Raw genomic sequence first — 24737 nt, 5'->3', positions numbered from 1 at the left:
ATCTCTGTTCGGAGAAATTTGCAATTGAAGCTGGTAATTTTCATGTGGTTGTTGTAATGTTGTTGTGCACTGAAAAAAGGAAAGGTAATAGTCTAGTTGAGAGGCCGACTGCTAATACGCTATCAAAAATATCGAGAGAGGTGTCCCCTGGGTAGGTCCAACACCGGTTTGGAGATCAAAACTATATCCGCCCAAAACACTTATGTTCACAATTTTTTTTGTGGGCACTAACATTACAACAACCACATGAAAATCGCTAACTTCAACTGCAAATATCTCCGGATAGAGATAAAATTTGTCTTTTTTTGCTTTCGGGTTATTTTTTTCGAAGTCAATACGCGTCTTGAAATTTCTCTCGATATTTTTGGTAGCGTATTAGCAGTCGACCCCTTAACTAGGCTTTTACCATTTTTTATAAGCCCGGTCGAAAGCCGTCATTGCGGAAAGATGTGTTGCGCAAAAATACTGTGGAACCCACCCCCTGGTTCGGAGGGACCCACGGGTCATTTTTTGGTTTCTCGTTAATATCTTTTGAACGAAATAAAACTTTTATTTTTCGCCTTCGGATTATTAATACCGACGTCAAGACGCGTCGTTTGACAACTCTCCCGAAATTTTTGTTTACTCTACCAGTTGAGTAGTCGACCCCTTCAACTGAACTTTTACCTTGGAATGTTGTTGTGCACTGAAAACAAGAACAGTGTTATGCGCAAAAATACTCTGAATCTAAATTTAGGTTTTTACCCAAGCTGGCAGCTCATTTCCATGTGACATTTTTTCTCGTTTGACATTCGTTGTTGTAATTGACAAATCGTTTTGCGCTCATAATTCGTTGTTGAATTTCACGCAACTTTAGTATTTTTTCTGATGTGGTCTGTAAAGTTGTGAAAAAGGCAAGTTTCATTTTAAAGTTGATAATTGAATTAAAAAAGGAAATAAGTGCACTACAACAGCAATAAAAGTATTGTGCTTAAGCGTGCAATCGAAAGTTTTCGATGGTTCGGTGGTAGTGCGACAGAATTTTGCGGCGATAAAAAATCTTTCGCAGTGAAAATTTTCGGGTGCGCAACATACACACGCACACTCACTAAAAAGCAACCAACCAAACTCGGGTGGAGTGCCAGAGGCAGAGGTGATGTAAAGTACAAACACCACACGGTCAAAAAAAGACAATCACGCACAACGCATGCACCACGCACCAGAGATTAAGCATACCAACGGTAGCAGCTCGAGCACCACTAACGTTAACAGTGGAATCCGTGAACCAACGCTATCGCAGTACCAACAGCAAGGACGTGCCATACACGCCGTCGCTATAGGCGCTGTTGTAAGGACAACACCACAAACGTCGATAACACCAACATTAAGAGCAGTATCAAACCAAACGTGCGCAACAACAATGGAATCGATTGGCCATAAATTGTATCAGCTGGAGAAGCGTCTGGAAGAGGAAAATAATTCACATAATCCATTAACTTTTTTAAGCGATACAACTGCAAGTGGCTCCACACCACGAGTTAGTGACAGAGTAGCTGAAATGTCGTTACCAATTGGCAGGACGAAACGCCCTAATCTAGGTTGTAAGTACCATTGAAAAATCCATATAAAATAAAAGACAAAAGCAGCACACTACACATAGTGCGCTGATAAGTGGTGACTCGAGTACTTGAACGAATGTGTTTATGTGAATGTGTTGCAGTATGTACTACCTTGCTAATACACAAAAGTCACAACTTCGCACGTTCTGTTCTGCATGGTTTTTTTCCTGCTCTAATTTTGCAAGCTGCGCGTCAGGCACAAAGGGAGGTTGCTGACATTAGACGCCAGCGGTGTTGACTTAAGTGGGCAGCTAAGATTTGTACTTGGTATTGTTGTTGTTGTTGTTGTTGTACTTGAAAGACGCTTGCTCTTGCTAGCTTAGCAGAGAGTACGTAAAGCATAGCTGCGGCAGCAACTGCAGCGCAGGCTCTTAACCACCCCTTACTAGCTGGCGGGTACCACCCACATATTTTGTAAAATCAAATTTGAGTATTTTTGTTTCTTACTACCCTCTCTGCATGGCATATTCTGTATGGAGCAATGTACATCTTGCACGATACTACAAGTAAACGCAACAAAAATACTGTCATACCCTCTGTGGTATTTCAACTTCTCTGTGTTTAAAAATCGTCGTTTGCTTTTGTCTTTTAATCAGTCGCTTCTGCTATCGTAGCAGTAGCGTCAGGACGTCCTCAGCAGCTGCGCTCTATTCAGCTTATCCTGCATAAGCTTTTGTTGGTGCTAACGATTCCTTTAGTGGCGTTTATTTCGAAACCTTACATCTTCTCTATGTGCATATGTGATACTTGTTCGTATTTTGTGTTTGACTCTGCTTTCATCATTGATATTTGTGTTATCGTCTTGAATATTTCTGACACTGCGAAGATACGTAGGTATATACATACATACATATGTACATATTAATGTTTCGCCGCTGTAGTCTGTTTTACGTTTCTGGCTTTGTCGTTGGTTTTGTTTTTGCTTTTTCCTTGGTTTTTTTCGATAGGCTAGTTGTCAGTGTTCGGACTTTCAAGAACTGTAAAAATAAAGCTGACTCCTCACAATGTTAAGATATATGTAGATATATTCATCACAAAGTTTTAGATAAGGGATTTGTTGTACAATAGCTCAGTATCTGTCAAAATAGCTTATTTAATATTAAGGTCCGTGAACCCCGGAGTTGTTGTTTTAGCGATAAAAACATACCCCTCCCACTTCCATGAGGAACTTGGGGTCGCCTGTTAAATATGTCTGCAGAAGCGGTGAAGCTATAAAGTTTCGTATTTCGCTTATTAACCCCTTTGAATCCCGGGGTCAGGCCGAATAGTTGCCGGAACTTGCTTCATCACGACCGTCAATATCGATAACACTGCCCGAAGCCTTCAGAGGAGTCTGTTTCGCTACAACAATAACATCGCGGACTACATAAAATTTTAAAAAGAACCCACTTCTAACCCACCTGAACGAAACATCGTATGAACCTGCTGTCGTTCATAGTTTAATTGCGCTCCAAGATTGTTTGCGGCTGCGTAACTTATAGAGACTTACCACTTTGCAGTATGTTCCTGGATGGGGAAAGCTCGGCCATCTAAACTGGTAATATATCATTGGAAAACATTGGTTCGGTTATTAGTCAAAAGTACTGTTTAATAGATAACTAATAAGTTTGACAAATTTTTAGTTAATCCACCAATTTAAAAAAATGTTCAGTTCAGACACTGGTCAGCAGGTTTGTTAACTAAAATGGCTTTGCTACACTTTGTTGTTCAATCACTCAATGTGACTTTGTTACTGTTTTATTGCTCAACTGCTAAGCTTCTGTTGTTTGCTATACATATTGTGTGTATGGTTGGGATTTTGGTATTTCCGTACGAGCAGCACAGAGACATTTTCGCATGTACATTTGAATTTTTCCTTTAGAGAATATTCGTATTCGTATATGTAGGTCTTTATAGCAGCGTTAACATTGACGTTGAACTCATTGTTTTCTGGTTTGGGAGGGATATACCAACGCTGTTTCATACTGAAAAGTTTGTACTGTTGACGGCATCAGAGTCGGCTCCGTAAAAGTTTTTGCGAGCTTTGTTAGTATTGTTATTATTATGGCCATTGCTAAACTAAAACTGTTTTTGTTGTATATTCACACATGTGCAATTCGCTTGCAATAGAGAAATATTTCTTTTGTTGTTGTTGTAGCAGTGCTTCTTATTTCTTTTCGTTTTGCCCATTAGCCAAATAAATGTTTTATTCTGTTGGCAGACCCAATTTGCGTTGATTATTTGGCCTATGTTTTTTGATGTTGCCACATACGATTGCGCTGGTCTCCTGATAGAGATATCAAAATCACAAAGGTTTGCTGAGAAAGGGATGTCTTGTGGTCAATTGTGTATTGAATTTCTTATTTTTGTAAAAGTTGCTTATGCTGATTTGTGGGTGAATGGGTCGGAAGAGCGTTGCAGGCAATCCATTTTTGGTAGCAATACTTCAATCGAAACCGAAATTCATTCCCAAACATCTGCATTGCCACTTGTAGAAAAGGGCAATGGGTCACATGTTTGTATAGTTGAAGTGTTGAAAAGGTTGAAATATTATTTATTGATTGAAATACTTTCAATGAAAACTTGTTTATACTAGGGCTGGGATTATCCGCATATTCGAATATCCGGATATCTATACGGATATCCGTTGACACGGATAAAATCCGGACGGTATGGATATCCGGTTAATATTCGTTTGTGAAACTATCCGGATATCCGGATTTATGAAAATCCGGTTAATAACCGTATTTTTTGATATCCAGTGAAAGCAACAAATTGATGTACCATATTTGTTTATTTAAGACTAGCAGACCCGGCAGACGTTTTTCTGCCCTAAATTTGACCTATTTGCATACATGTTAATACGCTTTTTCCGTCTAACTCTGCCCTACCCCTCTACACTCTTTCCTAATCTCTTTATTCACTCCTCCCTCCGTCTTTTTCGCTTCATCTCCATCTTCGTCTCATTCTATCTCTTTCTCAGTCTCCTTCTCTCTTTTCTTTTCTCTCAAGTTTTTCTCCTTCTTCATATCTTATTGCCAGTCCCAGAGGGTGGTATGTATTTTGTTCCAGTCCCATTCCGAGTCTCAGTCCCAGTCCCACTCCGAGTCTGAGTCTCAGTCCCAGTCCTAGTCCTAATCCCAGTCCCAGTCATCTCTATTATACTTCCCGGAAAAAAGCATCGTTAATACTAATATAGGCAAATTTATATACCAAATTTCAGGCAAATCGAATAGGACGTGTGCAAATAAGTATGTGGGTATTATTAATTCATGTCTTTATTTCGGCTTCGCATGCATATATATCAGTTTTGCCAGGTTGATGCGACTAAATCAAATATCACAATGAACTTCAGAGCTCTCAGCAACAGCTTTCATTTGATATCCATAATACAAACACATTCTAGCGGTATCCGGGTCAATGTTTTGGCCTATATTTCGAGACCCTAGTCACACAGCGGTGTAAAACTTACTCTGTATTATAGCACACATCAACAGCATCAATTTGATACCCATAATATAAAAATACATTCTAGGTGTATCCGGGTCCATGTTTTGGCCTATATCTCGAGACCGTAGTCACCCAGTGATGTAAAACTAAAGCATACATCAACAGCTTCAATTTGATACCCATAATGTAAAAACACATTCTAGGTGTATCCGGGTCCTCGTTTTGTGCTATATCTCGAGAACCTATCCTCCCAGTTGTATGAAAATTATCCTGTACTATAGCACTCATCAACAGCTTTCATTTCATATCCATATTGTATAAACACATTCTAGGGGTACCCAGGTCCACGTTTTGGGCTATATCTCGAGACCGTAGCCTCCCAGTTGTATGAAAATTAATCTGCACTATAGCACTCATCAACAGTTTTCATTTGATATCCATATTGTATAAACACATTCTAGGGGTACCCGGGTCCACGTTTTGGGCTATATCTCGAGACCCTAGACTCCCAATTGTATGAATATTATCCTGTACTATAGCACTCATCAACAGTTTTCATTTGATATCCATATTGTATAAACACATTCTAGGGGTACCCGGGTCCACGTTTTGGGCTATATCTCGAGACCCTAGCCTCCCAGTTGTATGAAAATTATCCTGTACTATAGCACTCATCAACAGCTTTCATTTGATATCCATATTGTATAAACACATTCTAGGAGTACCCGGGTCCACGTTTTGGGCTATACCTCGAGACCTTAGCCTCTCAGTTGTATGAAAATTATCCTGTACTATAGCACTCATCAACAGCTTTCATTAGATATCCATATTGTATAAACACATTCTAGGGGTACCCGGGTCCACGTTTTGGGCTATATCTCGAGACCCTAGCCTCCCAGTTGTATTAAAATTATCCTGTACTTTAGCACTCATCAACAGCTTTCATTTGATATCCATATTGTATAAACACATTCTAGGGGTACCCGGGTCCACGTTTTGGGCTATATATCGAGACCATTCCCTCCCAGTTGTATGAAAATTATCCTGTACTCTAGCACTCATCAACAGCTTTCATCTGATATCCATATTGTAAAAACACATTCTAGGGGTACCCGGGTCCACCTTTTGGGCTATATCTCGAGACCCTAGCCTCCCAGTTGTATGAAAATTATCCTGTACTATAGCACTCATCAACAGTTTTCATTTGATATCGATATTGTATAAACACATTCTAGGGGTACCCGGGTCCACGTTTTGATCTCAAGACCCTACACACGTAGCGAAAAAAAAGGTAGACGTTGGCCGATTCTCAGACCTACCCAATATGCTCACAAAATTTCATGAGAATCGGTTCAGCTGTTTCGGAGGAGTTCAGCCTCTAAAACCGTGACAGACGAATTTTATATATTAGATTTTGAGTATTTTCCCGGCAAGTATTCGAATTTTTCTCACCTTTTAAACCTTCCCTAGACCTCCACGAATAATTCAAGACCAAGATAAGATAAATCCGTTCAGCCGTTCTCGAGTTTTAGCGAGACTAACGAACAGCAATTCATTTTTATATATATAGATTAATTATTAATAACAATAAATTCGTGGGAAATTTAAATCAATTAACAGTGAATACAAAAAGGCTCGCATGGAGAAATATGTAATATGATGTTAAACTATTTTCTTCTTGTTCTGGTGTAAGAAAACAAGTGCCGATATCAATTCCCGACTCAAAAAATTTCGTGTGGGACGACCTACATTCCCAGCACTTGAAAATACCCTTTCAGAAGCTGTTGAAGTGGCAGGTACCGCAATATATCTTTTGGCGATTTTCGACAGAATGGGATATATTTTCCCATGGTCTTGCCACCAATTGCTGGCACTGAGATTGTGGTTTATTTGTTCTTCGAATAAGTAGCGCTGAAACTCGTCTTCCTCCCTTGTGTCACTGTCATTATCATTTAGGAGTATATCCATGGCCGCGAGATCACTGTTTTCCGTAGCTCCTTCTTGGGCAATCATATCAGCAATACCTTTTTTATTGTCATTTTTCCACATGATTTTTTATTTTGTTACGAAAAGCATCGGTCTCAACGTGCTTCAACTGTTTGAACCTCGGATCAAGACAACTAGACATATGTGCAAAAATGATATTTTCCAGAGATGGATCTTCAATTTCAAGTCTGCAGCTACTTTTTCTTTGAATGTTTAGCGATCCTGGTATCAGTGTTTTTAAATTTCAGATGCTTATTAATAATTTTACAAATGATCGGGTTCACTTTAGAAATTGAAATCTCGCTGTCACTGCTAAGCACATTTGTCGCAATTTCGAAAGCGGTAAGTAAATCTATTAGAACATTAACTGCATCCCAGTCACAGCCCGAAATTGCGATATTTTGAGCGGCCTTGTTGAAAATTGAACGATCAGCAATTACTGTAAGAATAGATCTAAGCTCTTTAACTCTTTCCAACATAAAAAGAACTGAATTCCATGTAGTTGGACAACTTTGGATTAGTTTTTTAACTTTCTTTTCAGTTTGTGTTAAATATTTCTCGAGAGCATATGTATGTACGTTGCTCGAATGATTGAAACTCATCACCAGTTTGAAACCTTTTGGATGACTCCACAACATTAGTTTCATTTCTAAATTAACACTCAATTGAAGTATATGTGCACTGCATGGATGACTGGTTATGTCAGGGCTCAAACCACGAACAGCATTTGCGTCCATACCATTATCTTGAAGATGGAAAACTCGATAGTGACCCCATGGACTTGATGTCGATCATTTGTTTTGGATCGTTTTTTCACAATATAAACAAAAGGCACTGTTCTTATTTTCACTTGTTTGTAAAATTGTAGCTTTTTAATTTTTTACGTTAATTTAATAATCTACAAACATATTTTGTGAATAATTTTTCGATGTTTGCTTCGTTCAATTCTGATATGCAGATATTCAACTTTTATATTCCAGAACCGGACATACGGATATCCGATTTTGCCGTTTACGTATCCGGATAGCCGGATTTTTGCTTAGCTATCCGGTTATTCGGTTTATCCGGATAGTTGAAAATCCGGATGCAGTTCACAGCCCTAGTTTATACCCACATATGATGTCTATTTGGTTGTTGTGCATGTAACGTTTATCTTTACGAAAAGTTGCATACTCTTCTGTTTGATGAGAATCTTAAAATATTTTAAAATTTTGTTTTACCTGGTCCATTTGTTTAATTTCATATTTCATATTTCTTTATTTCAGTCTATGGCATTTAAAGCCCTTACAGACTAGATAACAATGTTGAATTAAAATTAGATAATTACTTAATAGTATAGTACATAAGTTGAGTATAGACACAATAAAACTTACATGCAATAACGAGATTGACCAGTACATTTATCTGTTTGAAAAGATATCAGTAAGTATAGTTTTAAAAGTAAACTTAGAAAGAGCAAAATCAATAGCTGAAGAATCAGAGATGCGATTAAAGTCGGTCATAGCTCTAAGCAAAGGTGCGTTTGAGGCATAGAGGGTTCGGACACAATCCGTATAGAAAATCGGTATATTGCGAAGAGGCCTTATAGGGATATGGAATTGGAGACTCCTGAGGAGACAAGGTGCATCAACTACACCATTAATGATGTCATAAACAAACGTGAGCGATAGGACAGTTCTTCTGCATTCCAGGGACTCTAATTTGATAAGTGAGCACCTGGATTCATAAGATGGAATCGGTTCAGAAAAGTTCATGGAGCGCAGCGCGAACCGAACAAACGCTTTTTGCACACGTTCAAGCCTAACAATATGGCATTCATGATACGGCCTCAAAATAAAACAGGCATATTCCAGCTTCGAACGAACTAGTGCAGTGAACAATAACTTGAGGGTGTAGGGATCCGTGAAGTCTGTGCAGGAACGCCTAATAAAAGCCAGAAGTGAATACGCCTTAGCAATAGTAGAATTTATATGAGTCGTGAAAGAAAATTTCGAATCGAAGACAACCCCCAAGTCCTTTATCTCGTTAAGAGTTGAGAGGTGGGTACCATCGAGAGACTAGGAAGTGGGAATGAGGACACGTGATTTAGAAAAGCTTACAAGAAAGCATTTGCTAACATTTAGTGGCAAGTTATTGGCACGACACCAAACAGCAACGTTATCTAAATCAGATTGTATTTTACTCACGTCGTCTGAGTTTGCGATGGTATTAAAAATCTTTAGGTCATCAGCGTATAATAGAAAATTAGAGTGCTGAAAGCAGGTGGAAATATCGTTTATAAAAATTACAAAAAGTAATGGGCCAAGTATGCTACCTTGAGGCACCCCGGAGGTGGCTGTGAATGTGTTTGAAGAGTTATTGTCAATAACCACAACACAGCTACGCTGGTGGAGGTATGATTTACTCCATGATAAAAATATCGAGTGGAAGCCTACGCGAGTCAATTTAGAAATCAGGATAGAATGACTAACTTTATCAAATGCTTTTGAGAAGTCGGTGTACACAGTATCAACTTGACAACGGTCATTAAAAGAAGATATGCAAAAATCAGAGAAGATAGATAGGTTTGTTACAGTGGATCTACCGGCCATAAAACCATGCTGATTTTCAGTGATTAGAGGCTTAACAGCAAAGTACATTTTTTGTTTCACAATATACTCGAATAATTTTGAAACAGATGATAATTTTGCAATGGGCCTATAATTCGCGACATTGTTCTTGCTACCACACTTGAAAATAGGGCTGATGAAGGTTATCCTCCACGCATCAATAAATTCGCCGCACTCTAAAGATTTGTTGAAAATTAAAAGGAGGGGAAATGCCAGAGCCAAACAATATTTCAAAAGATAAGACGATAAGCCGTCAATATCAGTATGGGTAGATGATTTAATATTCTGGATTCCATCGACGATATCTTCAATTGATAGAGTCAGCGCACCAAAGTTAATGGGACTGTCAACCACAGTGGGCAACTCCTGCGGGTCTTCCGGTGGTGTCACGAAATTGGAGCAGAAGAAGGCTGCAAAAAGGTTGGCCGCTTCAGCTGTTGATGAAGCATGCTCAGAATTATAGATGACTGATAGACAGGGATACTTGAGCATCGTTTTTTGGACTTTACATAAGTCCAGAATGCCCTAGGGTTTTCCTTAATGTCGGATTCAAAATTACGAACATAGTTACCATGGAGCCTCTTGCCTAACGCTTTGAACGATTTGGAATAACGCAGGTATTTTTCTTTATACGCCATTAGCTTAGTGGCCTTGAACTTTTTGTAAAACCTTTTCCTCTGATTCTTAAGCCTCTTTAGTTTTCTAGTATACCATGGTATTCTGTAACACCGCTTCATTTTCTGAGGTATATTGTTTATGCAGATTTGATTTACAACGTTTTTAAATAAGCTGAAGCATCGAGCAAGATCACATCCCCAAAACAGGGCTTCCCAATCAACGGAAGAAACTTCCTGATATATACAGTCATAATTTCCATGTCTAAATGAAAAAGTAGGATCCTCATTCAGAGTTCCAATACTTTCGAAGTTATAGAATTCTACTTCGAGGATAAGCGGAATGTGGTGCAAATCAGAGCACGACAATGGTTCCAGGCATTCGGTGACCGTACAGCTAAAATTATCATTAAGAAAGACAAGATCAAGAATTCTCGACAGTTGATTGGTGAAGCCGTTGATCTGAGAAAGACTAACACTTGAGAAACTGTCAATAAGGTAAATCTCAGACGTGGTGTTTACATTGTTCGGAACTAATGAGTAGTTATTATCGACGTAAGACCATTCAATATTAGATAAATTAAAGTCACCCAATATGCAAAAGTTACCACTATCACAAGAACGAACTAAATCAGTAACATTATCTATATGAGACTTATAAAGTAAGTCTAGACTAGACGGTGGAATGTATGACAGATAAAAATTTCAGAGATGCCGCGAACTGAGACACACAGTTGGTCCAAAAGCGAGTCTTGATCCTTCAGCTCCACAAGCGACGAGTTGATGTGCCGGCGTATGGCAATTAAAACTCCGCCGCCTCTAGAGAGTCCAGTTTTGGAAAAATCGCGATCCTTGCGATAGACAGTGTACAGATTAGAGTCAAAAAACTCAGCATCAAGGAACTCAGGATTTAGCCAGGTTTCAATAAGAACGAACACGTCATAGTCCACAAGCGAACTCATATTGTACATTACGTTAGACTTAGTTCGCATTCCGGAGACATTTTGAAAGTAGACACTCAATTGCTTTTGGGTGCCATTTATGGAAATATTATCAACTCCTTCACCTTTTGAACAGGACGGTAGACAGCTATCAAGGTATGTGCTGCTCTCACAGCACAGGACTCTTAGTTTTTTGACGTATTGACATGCTTTTTAGAGTATACATGAACCACAGAATGAGTCGGCCAAAAGGAAGTATCCAGGACCTTATCAAAATATTTATCAGGAACCGATATTTTGAAGGAAGATAAATCTCTCGCATATTTAAAAGTAAACTTGAAGACATTGATGCCTCTATTTTCAACTCCATGCTTAGTGCAGATATAATTAGAAATGTCTTCTTCCGATAGTGATGCATGCAACCTTGATACAAAGATCACTTTACGAGGCGGAACGGCTGTCACTTCTCTTCGAACATTCTGAAAAACAGCAAGCTGTGTTGAAATGGAGGCCAAATGATTAAGATCTTGGCCCAAAATGCCAACAGCAGTTATGCCAATGATGTTTGCAGAGTCTATTCGTCGGGACGCAGCCGGAGAGACAGGGCAGCCGTCAGTAGAAACAGCAGCAGGCCCTGCAGACGGAGCAGCAGAAATAGATTCAACCGTATTAGTAGCATGGTTAATTGAGAGCGCACTACTGATCGCGGCAGTATTAGTATTGTCTGTATTTGTAGCAGCATTAATTTTAGGATCGTTGTTAACAGGTTTATTAGCAGGAGTGGTAACAGATGGCCGTGAGAAAAATGTTATAGGAGAATTTGCTTGTATTCACAGCAGATTTCTCTCTCTTAATGCTACTCCCAGTTTCATTCCATGTAATCTTTCCACCAAATATTAGATACAAATAATTGCTAGGATATAGCATATTTCCCACTTTTTAAAAAACTTATATCGACTAATTTTTATGTAGCATATTCGCAAACATCATTATTTTTGGAAAAAATAAGATTTATTTTGCATGTTGGCGTCGTCCGCGCACTACTTCCAAAACTGTATGCAGCTTTAAAAATACCGAGTGACCTGAACGCGAAAGCGAGTACGGAATTCACCATGCCTTTCATTTGAGACAATTTTCTTTCCACGCGTATGAGTTGTTGATTTCTCTTTCTATTCGATCCTATTTGTTTTTTTTTATAATACTAATTCACCAAACCCATTTTTTTCTCTCCTAGTGGTGATGTCTAACACAAACCGAAATGGACCACAAACAGAAATGCACAAAAAACTTAAACGAATACGACAACAATCTGGAATACTTACGATAAATGGGCAAAAATATCCAAGTAAAATGTCTGATTTAGAGCACTTAAGCGATTTGGGTAATGGCACTAGTGGGAACGTAGTAAAAATGCGTCACAAACCAACTGGAACTATTTTGGCAGTTAAGCAAATGCGTAGCACTGGAAACGATGAAGAGAACAATCGTATACTTATGGATCTCGATGTTATCCTGAATTCACATGACTGCCCCTACATTGTACATTGCTTGGGATATTTTGTTAATATACCAGATGTATGGATTTGCATGGAACTGATGTCAATGTGCTTCGATAAGCTACTCAAGCGTTCTAAACAGCCAGTACCAGAAAGTATATTGGGGAAGGTTACAGTTGCGGTAAGAAAAATGCTGTATTATTAGTTCAAGTGGGGAAAGAAATGGACATACGATCAAAGAAAAAGTTCCAAAACTGTGTTAAATGTGAAAATTACACTAAAGAGAAGAAATGTTTAAATAGTGAAACAGTGAAAGTATATTCAAAAAGCTCAAACTTGTGTAATAGTGTAATATATGTGTTCGTATTGCTTTGCCGATACTAGCCACTATACTATCGAGGAAATATTAATATTCGTGTTGCTTGGCCGATACTAGCCACTACACTATCGAGGAAATATTTATATTCACCACATACCTCACTCATGAAAATTGTGTTATATTTGTGATTATGCTTTTCCTTTAGACGGTGCATGCGCTTTCATATCTTAAGATGACACACAATGTCATCCATCGCGATGTTAAACCTTCAAATATCCTCATCGACGAACAAGGAAATATTAAATTGTGTGATTTCGGCATCAGCGGACGACTAGTGGATTCGAAGGCGAATACCCGCTCAGCTGGGTGCGCAGCGTATATGGCGGTAAAAGCTTGCATCAAACCAAATGTTATGTTGTTTTTCACTATATTTTAACTACAACGTTTTCAGCCCGAACGCATCGATCCTAAAAAGCCCAAATATGATATACGTGCCGATGTATGGTCGTTGGGTATAACATTAGTGGAACTCGCTACCGGCCGCTCACCTTATGAGGGTTGCAACATAGACTTTGAGGTGCTTACAAAAATTCTAGATCATGAGCCGCCCAGTTTGCCGTATGGTGAAGGCTCCGATTTTAGCCAAGATTTTCGTGATTTTGTTGATAAATGGTGCGTGCAATAAGCTGGTTTTCATTCTACTCTAAATTTTGTTTTGAATTTCTTTTGCTTATAACATTACAGTTTAACAAAAAATGTGCATCATCGACCTAGATATCAGGAACTTTTGCAGCAACCATTTTTTCGTCACTACGATGCAGCCGATGTGAATGTAATTCAATGGTTTAAGACTGTTGTCGAATCTGCCGACATAGAAATGCATAGGTATGTTGGAGTATCAGAACGCTTACTAATTTTTTTTTTTGAGCTAGTGTTAATTTTTGTAATCCACACTATTCTTTCGCTGCGAGCTAGTCTCGTTTCTCAATATTTTTGTCTACTTAGGATTTTCAAAATTTTTTTTTAGAAGTTTCGGTCAGGTTTGCATGTTTCTCTCAAAGAAAATTTGTTAAAATTTAAAGTAAAATTCAGTATTAAATCTTAATCTTTTAAATCTTAAATTTTTAATCTTTTGCAAATGTTGCATTATTGAATGCATTTCAAAATTATAATCACTTGAAATTGTTAATAGCGTTGTTACTGTTTTATTTGCGAACGCCGGTTAAAGCGCATGTGTAAGTTTTCTGCGTTCTTTTTGCTATAACGTTTGCTATTTTTATATTTTATCCTGTTAAATTTTCTAATTTTTACTCTAATTTTTTTAATACTTTCTTGTTTTATTAGAACGTCTACATTTCTTCTTAAATATTTTGACCCTTTTAACTCACTGCATCCAATTTCATGAGTTATTGATTTCTATTTGTAGATATCGCTCCTTATCCTCTCCACGATTCCCATTTATACCACTAACATACCTACTAGACTATACACTAATCAACATATATATAAAGAAATTGCATCGAAAATAAATTAATAATAAATTAATAAATTAATTGCTGATTGCTCCCAGCATATTTTTTTGCGTTTTATCATTTAATTTGTTTTTTCTTTCTTTTTATTGAAATTTTTGTAGGTTACCTTACTCCTAATCTTTAAATCCCTCAAAAATATTAAAACAACCAATAAATCATACACTCACAATTCAGTAAGTATGCTATTTTGTTTTTATTGTTTTATTCGTATTTGTTGTTGTATTCATATCATTGTTGCATCGAAAACTTCGTTTCAGTTTTTGGTTAAAAGTGGTTTAGTAAAAAAAAAATAAAGTTGATAATTCCTCGTAATATTGTGTCTTTGTATTGCTTGAACTGTGTTTTCTAAATTATTTTTAATTTATAAGATTTTGACCCTTTAAAATTTTTTGGATTTGGTTTTGTGGTATTTAAGAAAGAAGTAAGTTGATTTATTCTCCACTCTAAGTTTGCTTTGCGTTATACAAAATTGGCACAAAAACTAACTGATTAACAGCAAATAATTTGGCTTTAATAAAATAGAAACAGTATCGCACGCAATGTAAGCAAACATAAGTAAACTAAATCGTAAAAATATAAAAACTTGTGCTTGGGCAGTTACTCCGTAGTGTGGAGGGAAGGTATATGAAAACAACCCGTTAGTGACGTGAGAGCCTTAGAATAACATTGCCTTCATATCTCAAAAGCCTCTGTAGTATATTAAAGGAGCAGGATATAAAGGCTCAAAGCAGAAAAGACCTCTAAGTATTTCTGATTGATGAGCCAACACCGCCCAGGAGCTTAAGGAGTCATCTTCGTAAGCGTTATGGGGAAATATGGCACCTGAGAACTCAGCCGTACGAAGCCAAAAAAGACAAGCAGGTCCTCAGTGAACAAACAGGCGTCGGACCTTTATACCGGGAATTGCCCGGTGAATCCAGTACACAAAGAACAGTACCCAAAACTTGCGGAAGAGGAACGCACACTCCCCAGGGAAACACGAGTCACTCTAGCCTAACTTCGATCTGAATACTGTAACAGGTTAAACCCTTACCTATCCAGAATCAACCAGGGAAGCACCTTAACGTTAAGCTAATCGTTTATCAAAAAATTTCCACCGTTTCCGTTAAACACTTCGAAATATTATCGATAAAGAAATTATCAAGATAAATTGTATCTCGTTTTTAACCGAAACGAAAGGCTTTCGTTAACGTTAAAAACGTAAACAAAAACTTGATACTTTATGTTTGAATTGTGCTGGCAATGCTATAGCCATGATGAAGCCGTAAGGTGGTAACAGCGAGCGGACATACACACAAACTCCATGTAGCTTGTTTGTGTAATTCGTTGGTGGTAATGTCAGAAACACTCCTCCTGGTCCACCCCTGTTGAAACAGCAAGTTTCCTGCGACTCCCGTTAGAGGACATTGATGACAATTTGTGATCGGTCGCACCTATTGGATGGGATGAAGCACTGTTGTAGCAGTATTTCTAAAGCGCTTATATAAGGATGTCATTGTGCTTTGCAGGTTTTTCGCTCAGGCGATCATTTGCATTATAAAGTCGTTTGTTTTGACTCATTGCTTTGGAAGTGCCTTTGCTAGGATTTTGATCTTATATAAGTTTAGAAATGTGTTTACTGCTTTCAAACACTGTATATGTATATGTATGTATATTAACAAAAATAGAAATGAATATTTCTTGAAAATTGGAATTCGGTTAATTCACAGTAACCTAGAAACTAAATAAATTGATTATAGGCTAGTAGCGGATTCAGGCAATGCTAAAGTCTGAGGTATATCTTTTAAAGATATCAGTTTTCTATTTGTCAAATTTCCGACTCCAAATAGTTAATTTGATAATGCAAGAGCGTTTGTGTTGTTTATTTATAGTAATCCTGCTAAAGGTTTGTATGCTGTTAGAAGATATTACCTTTTAAGTTTTTAACTTGAAAATATGAGGAATGATCCTGCTTTAAATGCATCTTGGCACTATAAACTTTAAGCTCTATTCAACCAGTATCAAATTGAAAATAATTTTGTTACCTCTGTCCTCAAAGTCGAGGTGTTAGTTATATAGTTAGACATATGTAGTCATACGGTAGTAGAGCGGTTCATTTTACTTCTCCTACTGCACTCTGAAGGATATTAGGCTCTATATCCCAGTACTTGAAGAAGGGTAAGGGCTCCTAAAAGTATACCACTTTATTAAAAACAACACATTAAATTTCTCACCTGTACCATTTGTCACTATCAGTATTTATATCATGTGAATGAATACAATTTATCACAGTTAACTCACTTCATGATTTTTACAGAACTCACATGCCAATAATTACTGCAACAATAGCTACACTCAGAGGAGAGAAAACAGCAGCAACAACAAATAAACAAAATAAAATTGCCATTGCAAACATGATGCCAACAACAACAGCAATAACAACAGCGACAATTAATTCGAAAATGCCAGCAGCAGCAACTGCAAATCTCACACACATCCCCAGCTATCACAATTCTTACCATAACTCTACCTCATCAACAGCCATACAACCACAAACAGTTGCGTCACGTTACAAAAAAGACGATTACCTGCCACAATATCATCCACACTATGCAAATACGCCAATGCAGGCGTCACACCATCATCAACCATCACATCTACCTCAGCCGATAGCAAGCTATTACAACAACAGCAACGCCAACAATCATTTGCAGGGCGAACGAGGAGGAGGTGGAGGTGGTATTAGTCCTGGTATCGGAGATAGAATTAGCGGAGGTATAGGAAGTAGTATTGGCGGTGTAAGTGGCTATGGTAGTGGTGGTTCGGGAAGCAATAGTGCTAACAGCTGTAGTCCACAATCGCCGCCGAGCAGCAGCTATAAAGATGCATTACCCAGGGACGAGACAACGCATATTGTTAACGAAATGAGCAAATTGTATCGTAAGTCGCCTTTTCTCCAGCGTAAATACAGCAATGGTGCGGGGTTTAAGTATGCGGCCGGGACGAATGCTGTTGGAGGTGCGGAGAGTCCCAAAAAGGAATCTATGCTTAGCAGTATAGGTGATTTTGTGCAGTTGGCGCATTTGTAACTTTTTTTTTTAAATAAATCTCCGTTTTTGCAGGTCAATCGATAATACGCAATCTCACCACATCGCCATTCAGCCAAAAGAAGCATCATTCACCGCATTCGCATCAAGTGAATCCCTTGTGGCGCATGCCAAATGTACATGATATGGGTGGTAATGCTTTCGATACATATGATAGCCCGACAACGCCAAAAAATTTAGGCATTGGTTCACCAGCGATGGCAAGAAAACGATTCCAGACTGGTGCAGCTTCGCCAACCTTGCCTTCAGCAACGGTTGCAGAAACGGCTTTTAAAGAGCAACAGCCATCGTTGATACCGATCAATCGTAGTGAGATGAATACACAACAGCGGGTGCCGGGTAATCATAGTCCAATCGGTGAGTGTATAAAGTCATTTATAAAAAAGTGTTTAACTAATTTTTTTTTACAGTACTTCAACGATTCTATCATCAGCAAAATCAGCTGCGCGAAAAAGAGTTGGAAAAAAGTAAGGAACAGCAACAACAACCAAAGGAATCCACAAATCCTTTTCTCTCTGGGCATTATTTGTCAACAACCGCCGTACCCTCAACTTCACCAGCGTCTAATACGCCATTCCATTACAGCAACAATAGCGAAAGCAGCAGCAGTCAGCACCGCCATCAACTGCCGCAACAAACACGTTATCCCCAACAATATCAACAACAAACACACCCTATGCCACTGACCAGCGCTGCCTCCTCCTCACATTCAACTTCTAGTCAATCATCAACACAATCTTCCTCTTCACAAATTGCCCTAGGGGATTTGCACGATCAACAGCTCAGGTCACCGCCCTCATGCGAACCCCAACTGCCGCCAAATCAAAGTTCAGGTTTAATGGAGGCTGTGGCGATAACCTCTGCATTCGGCAATAGTCCTAGTCAGCTGCAGTATCAACCATTACCGCAGCAATATTTGCCATTAAATGAAACCGCATTACGTAGTTCACGTTCACCACCCACTCCCACTTCGCCGGAACAACTATCTTCCGATTGCGGTAGTGGTTTGGGTGGTGGTAACAGCGGCATGGGAAGCAAATTGAGCAGGTTTTATACGCGCCGTCAGTGGCAAACGACATCTACAACAACGTTGACGACAAATACGCATGCAGATGTGCGAGGAGGTAGTGGTAGCGGAAGTGGTGTTGGCGGTACGACTGAAAAGGATTACAGGAACGAGCATGGTAAGTTTACGTTTTATGGTTTGCTAACTTTGCTATTTGGCTTTTGCACTTAAGAACAGTTCATATGTTTAATGTTGAAGCGCACAAAAGTATGTTACTTGTTTTTATGTTTTTTATCTAAAAGCAAAATTTAAAATGCATATACCGAGAAGAAAGGGAAAATGAAAAGTGGATAAATTATTAATAATCGAACGCACTGAAAAATATATTCGCTCACTTTTCGCTTTTCTAAATTCTTTTCCTTTAAGATCTCACATTATCTTCTGTGCACTTTGCTTATAATTGCATACGTCATATTATATTTTTCTCTTATTTGTTCTCTATTTTATCTGTTTCATTGCTTTGCTTGGCCGCATATTCAAATTACGGCATACTTAATATGCTAATGCTTGCTTGTCTTCAAAAAATATTGCACATTTTGAAAAATGTCTTAACTCACTAATTTTTATAAACACTCGCCATACTTTTGTATTCGACCACTGTTTGAAAATATTAAAAAATCATAACAATGACATGCCACACATTCTCTAACAACACATTTGCATAACCTAATATATCTGCTCTACTCCTCACTCTTGCTACATCATTATTTATCTTAAACACTAATCACCATGTTTGCCATCTTTTCACCTATATCGACCAAAATTACTGTGTTCCTAAAAATCACCTATATATTTCTTATATTATTTCCCCACATGCTGACCTTGAATTTAAATTTTAACTGGCCGCTCGCACTAAACTCATCTTTACAACCATAACCACTTCTACTGCACTCAACACACCATATTTCATCAAACCTCTATTTCATGCACTCGCTTTATTTATCATCTTCACCTTCACTCAAATTCACCACTCCACCAATCCACATACTACCACAGGCTGGTTTAACACATTCACCGGCGCTATGAAACGTCAATTTGCCTCTTATGTTAAATTACAATTGCATTCTTCAGCTTCACCACCAAACAGCAGCAATACGCATGGGAAGAGTAGCGTCTGTGGCGGTGGAGGCAGTGGCGGTGGCGCGACAACGAACGTGCAGTCGGGTGCAAAACCAGCGCTTTCCTACTATCGCACACTATCTGCGGGCAGTAGCAGTAATACGAGCAATAGCACTTCACCAAGCGATGCGCTACCCAAACCTACGCACGCTGGTAGCACCTCCATCAGCAGCAACACTAATACGGGCAGCGATTTCTACGATGGCACCAGCGGTTTTCTTCGACGTTATGCAGCAGCAGGTGCAAGCGGCTCTTCAAATGCGCATCTCGTAACCGGTTTAGATCGCCGACATCGCAGTCCAGATCCTCCACCACGCTATAATCGCGGTCAATCGCCCCTACTGCTACGTAAACAACTGCTGGAATTGAGCGGACAGCCAACAAGCGGCTCACCATTACTCAATCGGCGGTAAGTATTACAAATTTAGTAACAGGTGCTTTGTATTTGTATGGCTAAAGCTTTTGATTATATTTCTCATAGGTTTGTGAGTGCTTCACCTCCCTTGCCACCGCCACGTCGTGGTTCGGAGAGTGTGCCCGGTTCACCTCAACATTTCCGCACGCGTATACATTATACACCTGAACCACAAAGGCGCATATATCGCACAATCGATCAATGAGTAGCGCTACAAATAATGCTTATGTGATATTGGTATGGTTTCGAGGAGGATGCGAGTGGTGATTGTGGTGGTAGCAATAGCTTAATCACTACTACCGCTGGTGCAACGGCGCAAGATGACTCTGCTTTAATAGGTGCGCGATCCACAACGACGCGTCGCTTACCTATGCGTCTCTCGGTTGGCAGCAGCGGTGACTCGCTGCATCCACATATGGCAGGAGGCACGGCACCGATTACCACCAGCCCAACGGTGGATCGTATGACCGCTTCGGATGTGGCTGATGTGTTGGCGCGCGAACGGGATTTGTGGCGCTTACATCGCGATGAGTAGCAGCACGTGAGGGTTATATTTGTGATGGTGTTATTATTTTCTAGAAAAAAAAAAAAGTGCAACATGTAGGTAATTTTCGAAAAAATGTGTTAGAAAATGCCTATTTAGAATTTTTTTACGAAAACTTGTGAGGTCAATAGGTGTGTTCATACAAAAACTTAAAAGTAAACCAGTTAGGGAACTGAAATGTGTGCTAACAATGAAACCGAAAGAAAACCATAAAAGTAAAACAACAATAATAATAAAAAAGAAAAATAAAAAAATCTATTGAAAATGAGTGAAAATTCTGTATTGATAAAAAAGTTATTCAAAAATTAAAAGGGCTATTCATGTAATCTCGAAAATATCTGACCAAGTTCGAAAACCGTGTAAAACCCTCACTCGTCTGTAATCATATCTTTACGAGGTTTACGATGCATTTATACGTTTATACGAATGCCCGTAATATAAAAAATAACCTAAAATACGCCCATTTCAAGGTTTAGAAATTTATATAAAATTATAAAATAATTTTGTTTGTCACGTTAAGTCTTAAAAATCATTTAAAAAGAAGTTGGTATAACTGGTATAAAATGTAATGAAGAAAAAAAAGCAAAAAAGGTAGGATGAAAACATTTTTAGCCACATCCTAATATGTATTCTCGATAGTATAGTTCGACTAAACTTGCTTACTCAAAAACACGCGCTTAAACATTTCAACAAGACATCCGGTTTTCTGCTTCTCAAAGGAACGCATTCAGCGCTCCAAATAGTATAGAATTTTTAATTCAATTGACTGTCATGTATTTAGGGGTTTACGCGAATGCACGAAACTGGTATAAAAATTGTCCAAGTAAAGTGTTTTCAAAATAGTAAATGAAAACTGCATGTTAAACTGGTATAAAATTTATATAGAATTGGCATAAATTTACCATAAAATTCTAGGGAACTGAAAGTGGCATACAAGTTGTTATGACAAATAAAGAGCTAGCGCAACTTTTGTATATTACAGTTTATGCTGATATAAGACTAGCGTATGAAAAGTTTAAAATTGATAGAATTTTGCCTACAGTTTATTGTTACAAAAAAAAAAAACTGGTCTAATAATTAGTACTGCAAAACTGCTTGCACATATGTTCATATATTTTTGGTGTGAAGAATTGGTACCATAATATAATAAAATATGCCTGTTTAAAGTAAACGTTAAAAAAACTAGTCTAAATCTATAAAAAGAGGAAACTGCTTACTAAACATTTTGCAAATATAGCTCAGAAAAATGTAAGTAACATTTATTTTATGAGTAAATTAAATAAACGTTCTGACAAACAAAATTTAGTTCCTTAATAAAAATTACATACAATTGAGCAACAATTTGTAATATAAAAGGGTTTATCTCTGCTGCTAACTTTTTCCAAATGCTAGTTTCTACCCTAACTTGTTTTGTAATAGAAAAGAATTTAAAAAATTTCTTCCAATAAAAATCTAAATTTTTGATTATTCATGGCCTCACGTTAAAATAATTCTTATGACTGATTTAAAATTATTATTAAAATTATTATTTTTTAAATATTTGTTTATTTGGAATTGTAATGTATTTTATAAGTCTAGTCCTTAGTTTAGGTTGTAAGTTGAATGCTAAATATGAATAAAAATATATTATGTAGATTAAATATTAAGCGTAAAATCGAGAAATTTATGCAATATCAAGCGAAGTCAACGAAGCGAAGAAGATAGCAAGAATAATAATATTTTATTATGAAAGAAATATATATATAATTATAGTAGTAGTAGCATAGTTACACAAATACACAATGCCAATCGACTGCAAAATCTGAAAATGACAATCCAAATACTAGCAAAAAAAAAAAATAGATTATTTCGTAAAACGTGTAAACATATATCATTTGTGAAAAAATGTTTCCATAACTTTTTTTTTTAAATACAAATGCAAACACATTTCTTGCAAATATAAGTTTAAAATAAAGTTTTATCTTTAAAACTAAGTACATGTCGAAATATCAAAGCTCATAGTAGAATGTTTTTATTTGCCACGAAAACCAACTGGTCTAAAATTTGATAGCACACATTTAAAAATTAAAATATCTTCAGTTTTCTATTTTTTAGTTGTAAACAAGCGTTTTTTTTTTTAGTTTCTTTGTAATATTTTTTTAAAATCAAAGCTGGTATACAAATTTTAACGAAACTAGTTTGTGTTATGATGACACCCAAAAAATATATATTTTTTTGGTCTTGTTGTTTTATATACTTTTTTTCAAACGTCTGCTTTTTCGAAATATTATTCCTATTAAAAGCCTAAACTTAGATCAAATTTGTTTTAAGCTGTAAATAAAAATTTTTTTACGCTGTAAAAAATAAGTTTTTTGCAAATTTTTTACGTGGAAAAATGTTTTAGACCAATTCAAAATTATTTTATTATTTGTCTTTGTTTTGTTGAAAACTATTTTTTAATACATACAAACATCTCATCACCTCGCCTGAACATGTCCTAATAACCACAAGTTCGAACTTAGCGTTATATAGTCATAACCTATAAAACACAACAGATGTAATAAAAGCATACATTTTATTTCATTTAAAAACGATTTGTAAAGTTTAATTTGAAAAATAAATAACGATTTCTAAATTTAAAATATAAATATATTAATAAGAGTACACAATGAACCCTTAATTACTTATAATTAAAAATTAAATACAATTTATCTTTTAAATGAAAAAAACTTTTTACTGTTCCAAATGCATACATACAAACATAAATTTAAAATATATAGAAATGTATAAAAATACTTAAAAACATACATATAATACTACTTTAGGTTTAACTCAGTGCTTTAGCTTTAATTTATTATGTTATTATGTTAATTACTTAATAGTGAAGACAACAAAGCAACAAGGTCAATAAAGGCAACATAACGTTACATAAAGCAGTTGATTTTTTGTTGACAGTGAAACTCAACTTCTTGAAAATAACTAAAAATGCTGGCATTCATTTTAGCATTTTCGACAACAACAACATTAATGCGTTTTTGTTGCTTTAAGTAAATAAAAAGTTCATTCTAAAGCAATTTAAACTGCACCTTAACTCTGACAAAATAAAAAATCAATAATTCAATACAAAACCAACCAGTTTTCCGTATATACTTTTTGCCTCATTTGCGCTGTTAATTATAAATACTTTAAGCTGCTGTTTTTTAGACTTAAACAAAAAAATAAATTTTAAATTATTAAAAAATTAAATAAAAATTAGTTTATTATTACAATTATTTAATAGTAATCACCTAGTTATTGTATTATGACAACACCTTAAAAATACGCATACTTACTGTATAAGAATATTTATGCTCCAGAAAAAAAATTGAAATTCCAAATAAAAGTAAAAATCAATTAAAAATTATATACAATTTCGAAAAACTGCAATTTTTTTTTAAAGGATAACTCCGTTAAAATTATAAACTGTCGAAATTAACCCTAAATATATTTAACCTTAACTAATATACAGGTTAGGATATAATAAAAAAATATATTTCCGTATAATTACCGTATATCAAAATCCATAAAAAAATTTTTCAATATACTTTCGGCATAAATTTTCGAAATTGTGTATAAAAATCAGTGGCGCCTCTAATTATGGAGAAAGAAAAAAACTAAACAAAATTGTTAAGCATGAATTCGAAACACAAAAAACAAATGCAAAACCGAAAAAAACTAAATAAACAAAAATTATAAACGAAAACGAAAAAAATTCAAAAAAATTAAATAAATATTGGTGTTCTTTTATTTATATAGTTTGCTTGCAGGGTAAGTATAAACTCTTACTAAATTTGTTTTTCAAATGTATGACGATTCGTTTTCATTTTATAATTTCACAGAACGTGAATTGGCCCCCATTACGGAAGGGTACGAATCGCCCAGGAACTATCGAATCAGGAATCAACCACCATCATCCGAAATTAAGTGTCCTTTTTGATCCTAATTCTTCATGTATATTTATCAGC

General features: G+C 36.7%; 1 protein-coding gene across 1 annotated transcript; it reads left to right on the top strand.

Annotated features, from left to right (window-relative positions):
* The first annotated feature begins 848 nt into the window (after nucleotides 1–848).
* LOC137249119 (dual specificity mitogen-activated protein kinase kinase hemipterous-like) lies at nucleotides 849–24479 on the top strand. The gene is made up of 10 exons (XM_067780342.1): nucleotides 849–1580; nucleotides 12412–12854; nucleotides 13198–13377; nucleotides 13444–13664; nucleotides 13737–13877; nucleotides 16821–17563; nucleotides 17626–17967; nucleotides 18021–18794; nucleotides 19673–20204; nucleotides 20277–24479. The coding sequence occupies exons 1-10, from the start codon at nucleotides 1187–1189 to the stop codon at nucleotides 20413–20415; spliced, it is 3909 nt and encodes a 1302-aa protein (XP_067636443.1). The 5' UTR covers nucleotides 849–1186; the 3' UTR covers nucleotides 20416–24479.
* Nucleotides 24480–24737: the final 258 nt, after the last annotated feature.

Source organism: Eurosta solidaginis, chromosome 4 (genome assembly GCF_040869045.1).
Source record: "Eurosta solidaginis isolate ZX-2024a chromosome 4, ASM4086904v1, whole genome shotgun sequence".
Taxonomy (NCBI): Eukaryota; Metazoa; Arthropoda; class Insecta; order Diptera; family Tephritidae; genus Eurosta; species Eurosta solidaginis.
This window is presented reverse-complemented; position numbering and strand designations above follow the sequence as displayed.